The sequence below is a fragment of the Falco punctatus genome (genome assembly GCF_963210335.1).
Source record: "Falco punctatus genome assembly, chromosome: 12".
NCBI lineage: Eukaryota > Metazoa > Chordata > Aves > Falconiformes > Falconidae > Falco > Falco punctatus.
Genome location: NC_137592.1, coordinates 11,882,238 through 11,899,020, shown reverse-complemented (window position 1 = coordinate 11,899,020; position 16,783 = coordinate 11,882,238). Strand labels below are relative to the sequence as shown.

General features: G+C 46.0%; 1 protein-coding gene across 8 annotated transcripts in view; it reads right to left on the bottom strand.

Moving 5' to 3' along the window:
- Nucleotides 1-16,783, bottom strand: part of VIT (vitrin) — a 79,526-nt gene that overhangs the window by 16,088 nt on the left and 46,655 nt on the right. For all 8 annotated transcript variants that reach the window (XM_080408934.1, XM_080408935.1, XM_080408933.1 and 5 more), the window contains 7 exons: nt 14,879-15,085; nt 14,163-14,213; nt 9,185-9,223; nt 9,034-9,090; nt 8,334-8,405; nt 6,706-6,753; nt 1,201-1,263 (listed from right to left, as the gene is read on the bottom strand). In XM_080408934.1, coding sequence (XP_080265060.1) covers nt 1,201-1,263; nt 6,706-6,753; nt 8,334-8,405; nt 9,034-9,090; nt 9,185-9,223; nt 14,163-14,213; nt 14,879-15,085 — 537 coding nt within the window. The remainder of the gene's footprint in view (nt 1-1,200; nt 1,264-6,705; nt 6,754-8,333; nt 8,406-9,033; nt 9,091-9,184; nt 9,224-14,162; nt 14,214-14,878; nt 15,086-16,783) is intronic.

Here is a 16,783-nt window from a genome sequence, read left to right as displayed (position 1 = left end):
ACATTAGTAGGACTCTGCAAGAGCACAGGCTAAAGTTGCTCTGTAGGTAGCTAAGCTCTTTCTGATTTGCGGGGAGGCAAGATCTGGGTTGTAGCTTTTATGGTCCTAGAGGTATCAGCAGGATGAGAGTTTTGATTCTGGTGTGCCTTATCTAAATTCAACTGCTGGAGACACAGCTGTGCTTGCTTGCATCTCTGCTACACTGAGCCTTGCTTTCCTGCAGGCAGCTCGGTCTGTAGCACAGATCCTTCCCCTTCTCTACTTTCCCATATTTCTGTATAAATTTTAGGTGTATTTTACACCTTTGATAGGTAAAAAAATACTTTTAAGTATTAGGAGGACCGTATGGGAATATATAGACATTTGGTTCAGTAGTCAACTTAGAGTCCTTGAAATGCCAGTTCTGTGAGAGACGGCATTCAGCTGCTGGAGGATGGGTAAGAGAGGACCCAGGCACCAGTGGGAGGATGAAGCCCCTTCTCCAGGGTGTCTTCCCATGAGGAGGCGGCAGATGACCCCATCTCTCCACTCAGAGTTTGCTTTCTCTTTCTCCTTCTACTCTGGGCCCCATCTGAAGATGAGTTAATGAGCAAATCTGCCTTTAATTACAAAGGGCTGCAGAAGATTTCCTTTTCAGAGCAGGGGACCCTACACCTCCATCCCCAGACCGAGGGATCCTTGATGCTCCCTATGCATCTCCTCTTTCCTTGCTGTGGCAGGCGCCGTGTCCCTTGCTCAGGTGGTTTCTTCCCTCCCACCTACTGCTGTGGGAAGGGTGCCTGCACTCAGCATAGCCCCGGGAGCCTGCTTTGCTCAGCAAGGCTTGCGCACCTAACCCTGGCTGCAACATGCTGGTTTGCTGTCCTCCACCACCAAAGTCCTTGAGTGAAGCTCTGCACCCCAGGAACGTGGAGCTGATACTGCCTGGGAAGAGGTAGCGGTGAGCAGCCACCATCTCCCTGCCCAGGTAAGCTAAATCTTGGCAGTTATTTCCTTCCCTGTAGAAGCAAAAAACAATTATGTGTATGAGGGGGATCAGCAGAGAGCTCGCTGGTCCTCTGCAAGGGTAAAATGCATTGCTTGAGTTTCTTAGGCTTTCTTGAAAACTTATCTTTTGCTATTTCATTTGAATACATTCTAGCAATGTGTAATTAATAAGATGATATTGCTTAATTATGAAATTAATTGTGAAGTACGTACTTGGGTTCCCCTGGGAGATGGACTCCAGCGGCTTTGGATTCAATTCTTCCTTTGAACTGAAGCCTAGAGAGAGAAAGGAAAGGCTCCATTGGTGTGTGCTTGGTGGCTGCCCTCACTCTGGAAGGAAGCAGGCAATGGGGTGGCTGCAGGGTCCCCCCTGGCCTAAGGATTGATGTGGGAGAGAAATGAGGATGGGGAGCACATCCTTGGAGCTAATCTTTTTCCACCTACATTGCTTCTGTACTAAAACAAGAGTGGAGGCATCTCTGGAAGAGCCACCAAAATCTCCCCAAGCACCAACTTTGACTTCCCTTTGCGAGTCAGTCCCCTTGCTGCAAGGGCTTGAGAGCAGCATGGGCAAGTAGAGGGTTCCTCCAGTGTGGAGGTTGGTGACCATGGTGCAGGGTGGTGATCTCCCAGCACTTTGCCCCGAGAGAACCAGTGCTGCCACCCCTCTGGCTCACTGTGCTTCACCTGTGCTTTACAAGCTGCACAAAGTCTGAAGCAGACGAGATTTAGCATGTTGCTTCTCGGTCTGGAGAGGAAGGTGCGGGCAGTGGTTTGCCCCACCGCATTACAGCTGGGGAAGCGATGCAAGCTACAGCTCCTCAGGTGCTCCTGGAGGACTGGGTTGTTTTGCAAAGCGCAAAAGAAACAGGGTAAATGGTGGCAGAGTGCTACAGTCAAGTCATGAGAAACAGTCTCATGGGTCACTGGTGGATTTTAGCTGAGTCTGCACCTGAGATATTTAGATGGTAGCAGCCTTGGGAACATGAGTTTATATCCTTGTGAGATGCACTGACTTGCAGGGCATCATCAGGCTGGTGTCAGAAGGTTTGAAAATGCTGAACTTCACTCATGGCTTGAACGTCTGGTGAGATACACCTACAGTACAATATCTCCTTCCTGAGCAAGGGCAAAGAGCTGTTTCTTTTCAGTACAGCATGACAAGATTAAGGGGATTTAGCTGGGATAATCCACAGAAGAGAGAGCAATGGTCAGACAAGCCCCAAATGGAACACTCACCAAGGAAGTAGTTGGTCAAAAGAACATCAGAATGGCTTATTCTTTTTGTAAACTACATATTAATTTTTATATATAAAAAAAAAACCCAAACAAAAAAGACTTCCTTAAGTCTTCATCACCAAATAAATTGAGGAAAGACTACGGGCTTCAGAAAGACAGTAAAAAGGTACGTTTAGAAAGTGTGAGCATAATATAGAAAAAAGATGAGAAGTTACTAGGTGCCACAGCGTTTGTCTTTCCACAGCAGCCAACCATGACCAAGCCAAGCATGAGAGCATCAGTGTATGTAAAGAGAGCAAACGGCAAAGGGACATCAATGAAGGTCACCACCTAAATATGATAGGAGATGTAACAGCTCTGAGTGCCTGCACTGCCTAAGCTGGTTGCTGAAGATATTAATGTCCAAGCCATAATAATGCAGAAAACAATCAAGAAAATGAGGAGAAATACCAGCTCAGCTCCCTCCATCACCTCCATTTCCATTCCGGTTTATGTCTAATGATCCATGCCTCATAAGGGACAAATACAACTACTCTGAGTCCTTCCACCTGCATGCGGAAAGCTGCACATTGTTTTGATTGAGTGGCCAAGTCTGTATTAAGTCTAACCACAGAGTGCTTAATGTAAAGCTGTCCTGATGCCGGATCCCCTGCTGGGAGGCTATGGCACACTGCAGCATCCTTGCAGGACAGAAAAGTTGCTTTGGCTTCTCGTTTTTCAATTCAGCTGCCAGTGAAGTAAGTTTCTACTGCAGGGACTAAAGAGACCTGCTAACAGCAGCGCTGTGTGCCTTCCCTCTGCTTTGCTCATCCCCAGGCATCTGTCTGCTGCTGCCTGTCGCTAGAGACAGGACGCTGAGCTAGCTGGAGCGCTGGGCTCGGCCTCATACAGGGGCCCATGGGGTTGTGTATAAATGAAATAGGCGAAGGGCACAAAGGCTAGCCCTACTTTGTTTATGGCAAGAGCTAGTGATCTCTTTGTGTGAGAATTTCCCTGGCTGTGACTGGCAGAGCTGGTGTGGCTTTTTGTCTGGGAGCAGGTGGTGCCATGCAGAGCCCTCCTTATGCTCCTGCCCGTGCTTTGGAGCAGACACTTTCTGGACAGGGCACAGGGGCTCTCTCCCTACTCCAGCACTGCCTGTGGTGCCACAAATGCCTCACAGTCAGCGGAGCCGGCCTGTGCTGCCAGAGCAGGCTGGCCCCGCTGGAAAGCGGGCTGGTGAGCCCAGCTCCAGCTGGCTTTGTCCCTGCTGCCTGGAGCCCTTGGCCAGCACGTTGCTGGCCTGTGCCTCTCGTCTTCCTCGTCCTCTGCGCACCTGGGATGAGATCCCAGGCGAGGAACAGGGAAGAGACCACTGGCAGCACGGCTGGCCCGCAGGAGGTCCGCTGGCATGGGGGAACGTCAGCAGGGAGAGGCGGCTGGTGGTGCCGGGGCAGCACTGCCTGAGGCGGGGTGCTGGCTCCTGGCTGAGGACAGCTGAAGTTTTTGGAGCAGGGGTGACAGCCCCTGCATCCTGCAGGAAAACAAGAGCCCTAAACAATGCTTGAGGGAAGGACGCTGTAGGAATTGTGTCTGCCCAGGGACACCTGCTGCAGCAAATGTTTCTGGTGTGCCTCAGGCCTGACAGTCTGGCTGCCGGGGCCAAACCTGCCGTTGGCCCGAGGAAGGGCACGCAGCACGAGCGAGCTGCTGTGCCCAGGCGGTAAACCCTCTGCAGTGTGACGCACTGTGGGCAGTGGTGGCGGAGGAGCAGTTTGACTGAAAATACTTGATGGGAGAGTGCCCAGCGGCTTCAGGCACGCAGGGGCACAAGTGTGGCCTGGGGAGGCACAAGTGGCAGCAGCAGTGCAGGGAGGGGAAACAGGACGGGGTTAGAGGAGGAGAGCGAATTCTGGGCTTAGGCTGGCATGTGTCCGCGGCTGCTCCTTGGAGAGATGTGAAGGAGGATGGTTCAGCAGCTAGGCAAAACGAAGCCAAGGAGCTGGAGCTGCAGGGGAGCACTTTGGAGAAGGTGGCTACAGGGCCAAGTAGCCCTGGGCTGTGCGCTCGTGCCTGGTGACCCTGCCGCTCCAGAAGCAGCCACAGCTTCCCAAACCCAGGAGAGAAAAAGCTCATCAGTATGATTTGGCAATGCCACCTCTTTGCCCTGGCTTTGCCTGTGTGTAAATGCCTGCTGGCACAGTCCCACAGACACTTTCAGGTGATGCAACCTGCCTGCTTCTGCCTCGCCACCAGCCCTGTGCCTGCCTGGTGTCGGGGGGATGCAAGGAGAAGGGGGAAAGAGGAGAGTTGAACTGGTAAGAAAGAAAAAGGTTAGCAATGGACTGGACAAGCTCCCTGAGGCAGCTCACCCCCTAGCCATGCGGGTGACTGGCAGGCAAGATGGCTCTTTTTGCTGGCAGTACTGGCTTATGGTGGGTTTATCTGATGCAGACGTTATGGGCAATATGGAGAGAGAGAGAGAGAAAGAGAATGGAGGCAATGACTTGGACCCGTACGTAACCTGTCTTTGTCAACCACATGGATGCGAATGACTGTGGGGATTTTTTCTTTAAAATCTGAAATAGTCGGCACCTTGCCCTCCTGACTGTGTATGTTCCAGTACAGGCTTTATTATACATGGGCACGTAACAGTTCCCCAGTAATACACCAAAGCCATGCTTCATCCTGCAGCCTCTGCACCGCATACCTCACATATGCCAGCTTGGTATCCCATATGTGCAGTTCCCCCAACTTTCCTTATTTGCAGAACAGAAAGTAGGTGGATTTAACACTGTAGTGAAATTAGATATTAACAGGTGCCATTCATTTTAGCAACTAAATTGTATAGGGAAGCTGCCTATACATCTGCCTCATGCTTTTATCTTCATCTCATAAAGTCAGTATTCCTTACCCAGGCATAGAGCTGACATGAGCTTTGTTGGTGTGGAAGACCTAAGCGTAGGCGATGCAGCACTTTTCATTTTTATCTGCCAGTGCAATTACCAGTTCCTGAAGGTTGTGGGTCAGCTTGCTGATTTGTGCTTAGTGTAACAATAAGGTCACCGGCCAAATAATCTTCCCCAACTAATTGGGGAGGTGGTCAGTCTCTATGGGCCTCCCTGTTCTGCTAGTCTAATTTAATGTTGTTATTGCCATGGGAATTTCAACTTGCTGCATGGGCAGTCTACTCCATGCTAATTAAAGTTCCCTTCACTGATTGTCACAGCTGTCGGTGCTGATTAAACTTCCCATTCATTTAAGCAAGACAGCAGTGACTACATCCATGCCAGAAACCATTCCTTTGAAGTGCCAATCTGAATTCATCAGACTTTATCACACTAGTCTACGCAAGCGCTTCAGTTGCTGAGAAACTATTAATACAACATCCCTTCCCCCACACCCAGCCTCTCATTGCATTTAATGCAATTTGTCATTTTCTGCCTCAAAATACCCCTCTGCACCCCTGGCCCTAGTGCTGTAGCTTTTTCTAAATAAGCTCTGTGATGGTTTAAGCTACAGAGGATAGAAACGCTTCTTCTCTCTGGCTCAGACTACTGCTGCTGAAGAAGGGAGGTCTGTTCATGTTTGGGACAATGCAAATTTGGACTCAACAGACACCACTGCTGACATTGGATTTGCAAGGTAGTGCATATGGGCTACGCTGCTCATTGCAGCCAGTGCAAGGATTAGTCGTGCCTCAGCTTTGAAGCAGGCAGAATGTTCAAGGGAATGGTTTTTACAAGGGCCACCAGCACGGCTCTCTCCAGCAACGAAACTTATATTGGGTGTTCCAACCCCTAGTGAGAGAGTACCCTGTTATGAGTTGGCCTGTTCTTTGTCTAGTCTGCTTTAAATGTTCCTGGGGAAAGTAGTCACTTAAATATTGAACATGTAGAATCTGCAGTTGGTAACTGCTCCTAATTAAGGGTTGTACAAGTCTTGGTCTTGTCGCTACCTGAACCTGCTACAAGGTAGAGATTTCCTCCCCTCACTCACCAGTAATTATAAAAATGTTATCTCCATACTTCCAGTTTTTAAGGTTAAAATGTCAGAAAACTTCTGTGAATCTCATTATTCTTTACACTCAGTTTAAATCCTCCTTTTCTTATGTGACTGTCTTTCCTAAGTACATTGACATCAGAATAATCTGTCCTCTTCTTCGCTGGTTTCAGCTCTAGGCTGCGATCACAAGTGTGGCATTCCCAAAATACCTTCTTATATAGCTAGAACCCCTTTCCTGCAGTATAGCTGACAACTCTTTCCAGAGCTCATCTGTTCGGCTCCTGCTTTAGGCAGGAACTTGAGACTGATGCAGGCACAAAATAATTTTAACTACTAAGATGTAAACCTCATGTCTCATTTTAAATACTGTAATTACTCCTTAAAACGAGATTGTTATCAGCAGTGTCGTGGGCCTGATGAATAGATTTAGCTTTTCCCGTGTGTGATGGAAACCAGTTATTCCCAAACTAGTTACTGGATGCTTTAAATATTTACCTGTGTCAAAAAGGCTCAATCCAGATTTCCACGAGTCTGTTTCCATTGCTTTCAAACATGAAAGAGAAGAAAAATTATTACTTAAATTAATGGAATTACTGGCGATTACAAATTTCTGACTCAGTTTAGAAAGGTCAGTTCATACAGTGAATTATTACTACCAATGAGGAGCTTAAGGAAATCAGTAAACCTGGAAACCTTTATGTACACACTTCAAGCCATATTTAGGAGCACTGTATCACTGCCTTCAAAGCACTAATCTTTTTTATGATTTTAAATATGTCTCTTTAGATCTTTTGGTTGTGTTCCTCTAAATTGCATTGATACTGCAAGAGCTTTTTTTTCTTTATTATTTTCCCCCACTTGATGACACCCATAAAAATAAAGGGTTGACTTTTAAAATACTCCAAGGCTGGTCTTTAAAGAAAAAAAAAAACTAAGACACGACCACCACAGCTCTTCAATATAATTGTCTTGAAAAAAATTCTGGGCTGAGTGAATAAGGGATTTCAAGAGAGTTAATGTGCCTTGTGAAGCGCTTGGAAGAGCTGGGACCTTCTGAAGAATGTGAAGCGAGAAGCTGCGCAGGCAATTGGTGTGTCGGGGAGGGTGTTCTTCCAGCACACCCTTTTGCTAGCCTGAGCTGCTGAGGGGACGTTCCTCAACAGCCCGGCCAAACCCGCAGAACTGATCGCTGCTGTTTGCAGAGCAGCATGCGGGTGCTTGGTAGGACCAAGATAAACTCTCCTTTCCAAGAAAGCAAGGACTTGTTCAGGAATTTCCCTTTGATCATTAGAAAAATCGTCTGCTTGCAAGCAAGACATCTGAACTGCCAAAACCTGGGCTGAAAAAAGATCAGGACTCGTTGAGAATATGGCAAGTATGTGTTTGTGCGTTTATTTCTTCTTGTTCTGTGATGAAGAAAACAGTGTCATTCATGATGGGAAATTTGTGCTTTGTAATCACCTTTGGGGTGACCTTAAGGTGCCTTAAGCAATTAGGTGGGGTCAAACTGATGTAAACAAGACTCAGCACTACGTTGCCCTGCTTCTTTGGCAAAATTCGGCTAGCCTGAGGATTAGCCAGCACATCCCTCAGTCTAGACATTAGGGGTGGGAGCATGCTGGGGCCCTGGGAAGTTGTTGGTGGCCTTGCAGAGCACCTGCTGAAGGCGCTGCTGCTTGCTGGTGAAGGATGGTGAGTTGTGCAGCCAGGGAGGAAGGGGAGTACGGGTGATGTTTTACCCTCAGTATTAAAGGCAACCTCTATGGCCACAATCAGCCTGGAGGCTCCTGGGAACAGGAACAGAAGACTTAGCTCGATCGCAAACCTGATAGGCTGCACAGAGCTCTTTTTTGTTTCTTGTTTTGACTAACAAATAAGGAAAATTGCAAACATTGTGGTAGATGTTAATTCCCACGGCCTGAAACAACAGCTCACCAGTTACTGAGCTGTGCCTTTATGCCTTTTGCATTCAGGAAGCTGCTAGTTGACATTCAGTGCAGGAGGCTTGCCCTGGTCCTCCTCCAGGACACGTGAAAAGATCGGCGGTACTGCTTGAGGGCTAATTTGGGGTTGCTAAAACTATCAGAGAGAGCAGAAAATCTGCTGCTAGCAATCATACTCACCCAGGTGGGCTGGAGAGCCGGCAGCCCTCCGGAAGGCAGCAACAGGCTCTTGACGCTGAATACCTGCGTGATCTGACAAAGAGGCAAGAGGTTACATGCTAGCAGACAAGGAGAGAGACGCACAATCACGAGGGATGTGGTGGCCCCCAACTATCTTTCTGCACATGTTTTCAAACCAAATGGAAAAGGAAGATGGAAAGTATGGATTTAAAAAAAAAAAAAAAAAAAAAAGAATTTAAAAGCTGAAAGAGTTTGGCAAAAGCTGAAGAGCTTAAATGTTAGTAGGTGCTGCACACTGCAGCTATTCACTGGTGCACTAGAACAACTGGTGGTGGGTCCTGAGATGCTGATCGTGTTCAGGGCCTGGAGACTGAATATCCGTCTCCTTTCAGGGTCAGGCCTTCATCCCCAAACTAATGCAGACACAAAATTCCCCTCTTGTTTTGCAACAGTAAATGTTACAAAAGACCTTTATAAATGGTTTTAGAATACTGTGTTGAGAACAATTATAAGTTTAATTATCCTTGTTTAATTGTTTTCCTAAAAGTTACGTAATTGTCATGCAATAACCAGTGTAATATTTGCTTTCACTGCACCATGCTACGAATGTGATTTGGAGTGAAGAACAGTGCATTACGGCATGATTTGGTAGATGTGAGTGGTGGAACTAGCTACAGGGAGCAATTAGAGAAGGAATTACCTGTATTGGGTCGTAAAATATTCCTGTTACTTGCAGAGGTGGATGTGCCCCTGAATGCTTTAAAAATATTATATTGGTTAGTACATGGAACTTAAATGCAAGGTTTCCTAGTATTCTAGGAATCCAAGTCTGTTATTAATTTAAGACATACCTGTATTCTGTCCTCTTCCTTGTGCTGCCTGAACCTGTCCTAAGTAGACATCAAAATGGAAAAGTGTGATTTATACCACGTTTGGTTCAGGACTACTGCTACCTGGCTTTTTCACCGAGTCTCATTTTATAGCTGTCAGAGTTAATGGTTCATGTATAGAGACTTTTCATTAATATACTTTCTCAGATGTTAACGGTATATTTTGAGCCCATGTAAAAAAGGATTGTCTTGCTCTCTCTGTCATATAGGTTAGCCTAGTTAACGATCCCTTCAGTTAGAAATATTGTTGTACAGAAATATTACTTGTACAGGTCTCTTGTCGCATTTTAAAGGTGTGTAGTTACTGTGATTTGCTTTTACTTAAAACTTCCCTTCTCTCACGCTGGTTATCAAAGTTTATTTCTGTTGCGGTAGCAGCCAATTGTGCTGGTTGTGTGAGGAAGGCTGAATAAAGTTCCAAACCCAAAACAGCCCCCCACACCAGATTCTACCCTTTCTGCAGAGAGTGACTGGATACAATCAAGCAGGCAGACTGTAAATAATGAGACAATGACAAAAATTATGTGGGAGAATTTATGTGTCTGAAATGTCTTCACCACTGTCTACACAAAACGCTTTTTTTAAGGTGACTGGGTTATTAAATTCCCATTGTTCAAAAATACTAAAGGTTCAAAGCATTTGCAGATGAAAACCACATCTTTAATCATGCCTTTCATTTCATTAATTATTTTAAGAAGCTTGTTAACAAACTTATCCTTTAACAAGCCTTTATTCATTAGTTTTCCCAGAAAGATTAATTCCAAAGCCTGGTGAAATCAGTGGGAATGTCCTATCTGACTCTTGTAAATGCTGAACAGGGGCCAGTGAGATATTTCTATCAGTAAGGTATCATAAATGAGACCATTTGGAATGGTTGTCTCTGAAAACAGGATTTGCTGCTCTTTGGGAACTTGATACTGCAAAATCAGGTGACAGCAGATAGCTTGTGTTTGACCCAGACTCGAACCTTCACAGACCACTGGAAGCCTTTTGATGGCATTTCTAGGAGCTGTTGTGAGAGACCTTGTAAACTCCAAAAAGATGCTAAAGAGATCCTGTTTAAGGAAATAACAGGCTCATCTGCCAAACCTGGCAAGGCTTTTAAACCCTGTCAGCTTGTAGCTCTGGCTCCAGATGGACCACAGCTAGCCCAGGCTGAGTTTTTGGGCCGTGGAGGAAAATGTCTGTGCAGCAGTGTTATATGGAGCTGTGCAGGGCGTGCTTTCCACACAGGACACTGGAACGTGCCAAAGAGGTGGAAGAAAATTAACTCTATGCTTGAGAGCTCGCCTTGTTTTGGGTTTGCCACAACTGAGCCTGAATGTGTATGTACCACTCTTTACAAGGTCAGTAGAAAGGGAGTACAAGAGGGTAAGAGAGAAATGTGCTCAGTATCAGAAGTATTTTGCGTCACTTTTGAAATGAATGAACCCTACCGCCCACATCCATGTTAGCCATGGTTTTGTTTTGTTAGTGATTTTCTCTTTATGCTCCTTTTGACTGTGCTGGCCTCGGGGCTGCTCCCTCTTGCTGTACCTCCCAGAGGTGTGTTACCACCGTCCCAGCAGTAAGCTGGTGTCTGCCATGCTTTTGCTGGCTGGGGCAAGCACAGTGGTGGTAGAGGGGAAAAGGTTGGAACTGCACTTCCATGGTCTGCAAGGCTTGTTCTTCCTTCAAATCTGATGTGGCAGTGAGCCTGCAGCACGTGAATGTGTGTTCATTAAAGCAGAGCTCTGTGCAAGCTGGAGGCTGAGGCAGGACTAGGAGAAGTCTGTAATAAACTGGGGATGGACAGTCATCCAGTAAATCCCAAGAGCCAAGTCAGATATGAAAGCAGTGGAGCAGAGAAACCTTGGTTGGGAACAAGTCCTGTAGTGAGTGTGTAGAGGCGTGGAGACAGTAAAGGAATGGGGACAGCGGAGAGAAATGCAATTTGGAGTGGCCCTTGCAAATGGTGGTAACTGATTTGAGCAACTGCTCTGTGCACAAAACATGCCTGGCCTTCTGCGACTTGGTCAGCACTTTTGATGGGCTAAGTAGCCAGGGCTGACTTTCCGGGGGAAGGCAGTATCCAAAAATAAATGCTAGCTGTTCTCCCTAGTGTAGGATGGAGCCCTTACCCATTGCTTCCTGAAGGCATGAGCCCCGGTGGTGTGGCACTGCTGGAAGGAGGAGAGTTTTCAATGCTTTCTCTAGCACTTACACACTACCGTTGTCTCCCCAGCCTTTTTTTTTTTCTCCACATTTTTTCCTTTTTACTATTATAGTACGTTGCAGCTGGGGATGAAAGAGTGTACGGTGGTAGGCAGCGCCCAGCTGAGAGTTCCTGTCTGAAAAGAGCTGCAATCATTGATTGAATTGAGTGGGCAGAGAGTGTAGGGTAGCGCCTTGCCTGAGGATGCCCAGGTACTCACTGCCTGATGCTTGGTTACCAGCTCGGTGCCTCAGCGTGGCACTGAGGATCATGACATGGCTTACAATGGCAGTGATCATGGAAGCACTGGATTTACTCCCAATCCTCATCTAGGATCCAAGCAGCTGTGCAAGAAAGGATTACTTGAAGAGCCGGGATGGTGGAGGGCAAGTGAGTTCGTGGCTCTTGGGAGTGTACTTGATTAACTGCTGTTGGAAAGAGGCAAAAGCCATCAAAACATGTACTGGTAAGTGGCAGAGCAGGACAGAGTTTGCATCCACTTTCAAATCCTGTTGCCATTGCCGCTTCCCCCTCAGGACTGTCCTTCACCGCACACTGAACTGGTGAAGTGCTGCACTTGCTAGTAGGGCATAGGAGTAACTGTCAAATGTCATGCTTGTTGCATCAGGGGGGGTTCATTAAGCAGTTTTGCCACGTCAAGTCTTTAAAGCAGGAGTTCTGCAATGGAGCAGATTTTTTCTGTTTCTGTGTCTTTGACAAACAGAAGATAAAGGGGGAAGAACAGCAAGAGCTAGGACAGAGGAGTTTTGCCCCTGCTGTAATGCCCTAATCTGCAAGTCCTGCTTTTCTTTTGCTGCTGGGAACATTTGCCAGTACCAGTGGCTGGAAATGGAAAAGTCTGAGCTAACAGGAGCCATGGCTGTGCTCATTCTGACTGTGCTCTGTTTCAAAGCTATTTACTTTTGAGGTGTCTTTTGCAGGCAGACTACCAATGCCTTGTGAGAGGTGGATCTGTGAGTCCCTGTGAGCCAGGATGGATGGGAGAACATTTGGTTTTGTCCAGTCAAGCCAAACTCTGGTTAAGACCAACGGCATCATCAGAAACTCTGGCCTGAGTAATTGGAGTCAGTCCTAAAGGCTCCTGAGACAAACTGATAAACTGCTTTGTGTATGGTCGTTGCTTCAAAACTGTATTTGTACTTTCTGTGGGGTTTTTAGCTAGTTCTTCTCTTTCAGAATCAAGAAGACATAAAGAGAGTTCAGGAAGCCAGATACTAAGTACAGACATCTTGGACATGGTCCTAGAAATGAAGTCCATGAAATCAGAAGTAGTTCTCCACCACCCGCTCAGCTCACAATAACCAGTTCCTAAGTCTGATCACTTTAATCTTTTGAGAGTTTATTTATGTTTAGAACATCAGTAAAGAAAATTCTGAAGAAAGATGGATCCAAATTGCAATGAAGTGACTGCTGAAAGCCTTGAAAAAGTGAGTGCTTTTTGTACTTTTACACACACACCCCCTTTTTTTTTTTTTGGCTAAAGGTTTTGTTTTATGAAAGACAAATACAACCTTCCCACTGATTTCAGTGTTGCCAGAACTTTACCCTCCACATGCATCTCACTGACTAGGAAACCTTTTGAGGGTTTTCTAATTGCTAGTAAAGAAGATAATGTCATCATCTGTGCTCAGCCTGTGGGAATAGGAAATAGAAAAGAAAGCAACAAGCAGGACCAGGTTTACAGGCACATTAGGTACCAAATGATGCAGATTCCCACTGAATTTAAACCCCTTTGAATTGTGTTGGCACTTCTGTAGGTCCTGCCATTATGCGCCCTGTAAACCCTGCACGTCTGACTCAGTAATATTAACCCTTCCAGCTGTTGCCCAGCATGAGCCCAGAGGCTCATGGCTAAATATGACTTAATGATGCTTTCCTTCAAGACCTGAGTTGCCCAAAAAATACCTGCCTTGCCATGTGCTTGGCTCTGAATTATTTGGCAGCAGGGACAGCTGCAGTTCTGTATGTGAGAACAAAGGTGAGCTCAAGACACTCAGAAATAGCAACAGAGCATAAAAACTAATGAAGGCCCGGCTCCCTTTTCACTCAAAAGCAGTCATATCCCCATGGCCAGAAACTTGCAAACATTTGAAAATATTCTCTTTTACTTGACCACACGGCTAAGCAATTACACATTGTAGAGGAGAACACCTCTAAATACTTGCATTGCAGGCTGTGGGCTGGAATGGGAGTGAACTTCTGGACTGAGATGCAGAGCTCTGAGCCGTTACCACTCTGCTGGCAATAACACGAGTGGCATGCCAGGAATAACATCACATTTATGCCAGGCTCAGAACCACAGCCTGAGGTTTTTGGAAAAGCATTTGTTTAATGTAAGTCGGCATTTCAGAGCTCTCATCACTAAGCTTAAATGGCAGTACAGCCCTCTGCATCATTTGTCTTACAACAAATCTCCCTTGGAGAGCACAAGACAGAAGGAAGCAATAGGAAAACATGATTCAAACAGCACAAGCTTTGTCTCAAGTGTTGTGAAACCCAGCGTTTATCAAGGCTGAAATGCGCAGATATTCACTAGAAAGGTTTCCCTGGAGCTGTGGGTGATCAACATCTCTGACATTCAGGCCAGGCATCTGTTTTTCAGTTTAAATCCAGATTTGGATTCAGTCATGGAGTTTGCTGAGGCTTGAAAGGTTATTGAATCATTTCTGCCTTAAAATACACTGTACTGTGTGCCTTGTGGCATACTTACTTCACCATACTTACTTGATGCTGCAGCTACCACAGAGGAGTATGCTGGGTGGATACTGCTAGAACCTAAAAATAAGAGATTTTAATTTTCAGCTATTGAACCAAAAACCCCCAATGTCAATGAATAAGAGTAAATGGAGAAGGAAAGATTAAAAAAATCCAGGTGTTCAAAAATTGTAAGAACTCCTTCAGCGTTTAATCTTTAAAATCCCAAAGCCATTACAAAAATATATATATATTACAACTTTCACTTATTGAAAGTTATCAAAAATTTAATTCTAAAATGCAGTGCCTCTTGTCCTATTTGTTGAACTCTCAGTCCAGACATGTGGATCAAAGAACTATTTGTGGATTCTTACACCTGAAAATCATGACAGCATTTAGGGTTGGAGAGCTTTTACTCCCACATGAATCAATTTATAAGCCAGTATATTATATATAAATATAAAGACCAGCCATAGTTTCACTACAGATGAACTCTCATCTCGGAAAATCTTCACATGTTTGTGTTTGTGAGATACAATAATTTTTTATGTGTCTTGAAGGCACAACTCTAACTCCAGCCCATCTGCTGGAATCAATTTTTTAATCCACTCCAAATATTTCTACACTGAACTGCTGAATTTCACAATCCATTAAATCATGGTATATTCAGCTGCATGTCTTGCTCCTTACGTTTTATGAAGGCTGTAGGTCGGGAGGAAAGCAATGCAGACATACATGTTACTGACCTATATCTCTGACCCTGTGCAGTCCAGGTCTAGTCTTCACTGCAGAAGCAACTGTTGTGGTTCTGGTTGTTGTAGGTGTTGTGGTTGGCTTTGGCGTTGTGGTGGAAGGGTCTGTCGTCGTGGTTGTTGGGGTTGGGGTTGTGGTGGCCATTTGTGTAGCTGGTGTCGGTGCTGGAGATGTCTGATACTCTTTGCGGACTGTGTCCCCTGTAGGAACATTGACACGATCACTGCAGCTGGGTGTGTGACCCACACGGAAGCACATCATTAACAGTGCTCAGTGTTTAAGGCTGCCCAGACACTGATGTTCTCAGGATGTCTGCAAGCATCCTCATCTGTGGAGCCATTAGTGCCTTCGTTGCTGTGTGGATGTGTAGCACAGGTGCCTGTGTGACACAGTATTAGCTCTCCGGAGGGTGCTTGCAGCAGCCTGTTGCAGCCTTAGTGATTCCCCTAGACTTTTCTGCTTTGGCCAGGAACACCTATCAACCTGACAGAAGTCTTAGACCTCTGAGACATGGTTCAACCAGCCAGTTGCAGTTTCTGTTTTGCCATCATCTTTTCTCGGTGTAATTAAGTAGCTAGAAAGCCCATATAAACAGAAATCGACTGACATCTGGTAATAAAAGATGATCGTTCTGAGTCACAGACCAGAATAAAACATGCATTGCCCACCACAGCACTGAAATGCTTTTGGCAGAAAGACAACTTTTAGGTAAATGTGATTCAGGGAGCTGGCCAGAGCCAGAGTAGGGAGTGCAGGTAGGGTCAGAGCCCTGGCTTTGGCTGAGGGAACCTGGGGAGAGCACCACCTGGGAGGTACTTTTTTCATCTAACTTTGACTCATCTCACAGTTGCTTCTACTTTTAAAATATATCATCTGTTGTGAGAACAGAGACAATTCTAGTTGCAAATTTGCATCTAAATATCCTTATACAAAATGGTTAACATGCTTGCAGTTCTTTCAAGTCATCGTCTCAAAAAAGATACTTCACCGTAATTTTCTCCATCTATCTACAAAACACTGCCCTAAAACATACTCCATGTTCACCTCAGTCTTGTTCCTCTCCTCCCTGACCACAGCCCTAGGGATGGCCTGACACACTGTGTACACCGAAAGGGAACGGTCTATTCACTGCTGCACAACACAAGCTTGTGTTTTGTTGCTGGATGTTTTCCTTTTGGAAAGCATCGTCATGAAACTGTCTGGTGGATTAATTACCACCTAATGCTAGGCAGTGAAGAAGTCAGATCTCAGACAGTTTTAATGGGATAATGCTGAAAGAGAGCTCAGAAGAAAAACAAAACAGCTCAGCTGAAAAAAAATCAGTATGAATGGCTCGCTCTGGGTTGAGCGGTGCCCTGCTCCACGCTGCTGCACTAAAAGAAAGGAGGCAGTGGGCACAGTGAGTCTTCCCCTGCAATGTGGTGCTGCTGGAACGGGGAGCAGGCACATCGGCCAGCTTTATACCCTAGGCTGCAAAGAGCAGAGCTTCCTTGCTGGGAGCTAACAGCATTAGGAGAAACCCCAAGGAAGCAGCATAGTAAGAGGAGAGAAAAGATGTTGCCTTGGCACATGTTGACTGGGTTTCTGGTGGAGCCTTTAACACAAGAGGAGGGCTTTTGAGAGCTAGCGTTCCCAGTGCTCCTGTGGGCAGAGCGCCCATCTCCTTCACAATATCTTCAAAGAGTTTGCACGGCACATGCCCTGCATAGGAAATTGCCGAGAGCCTTAATGCAGGTCTTTGAAGTTCATGACACCTGAGCTCACCCAAAGCTCAGCCAGAAATTAAACTATGAGGCTGCCCTTTCTTCTCTGAATTGGCACATGCCCTTCAAGCACGGTTGCAGGCACTCACATAATGGGGTTGGTTTAGTGGGAAAGAGGCTGTAGAGAGGCAGCTG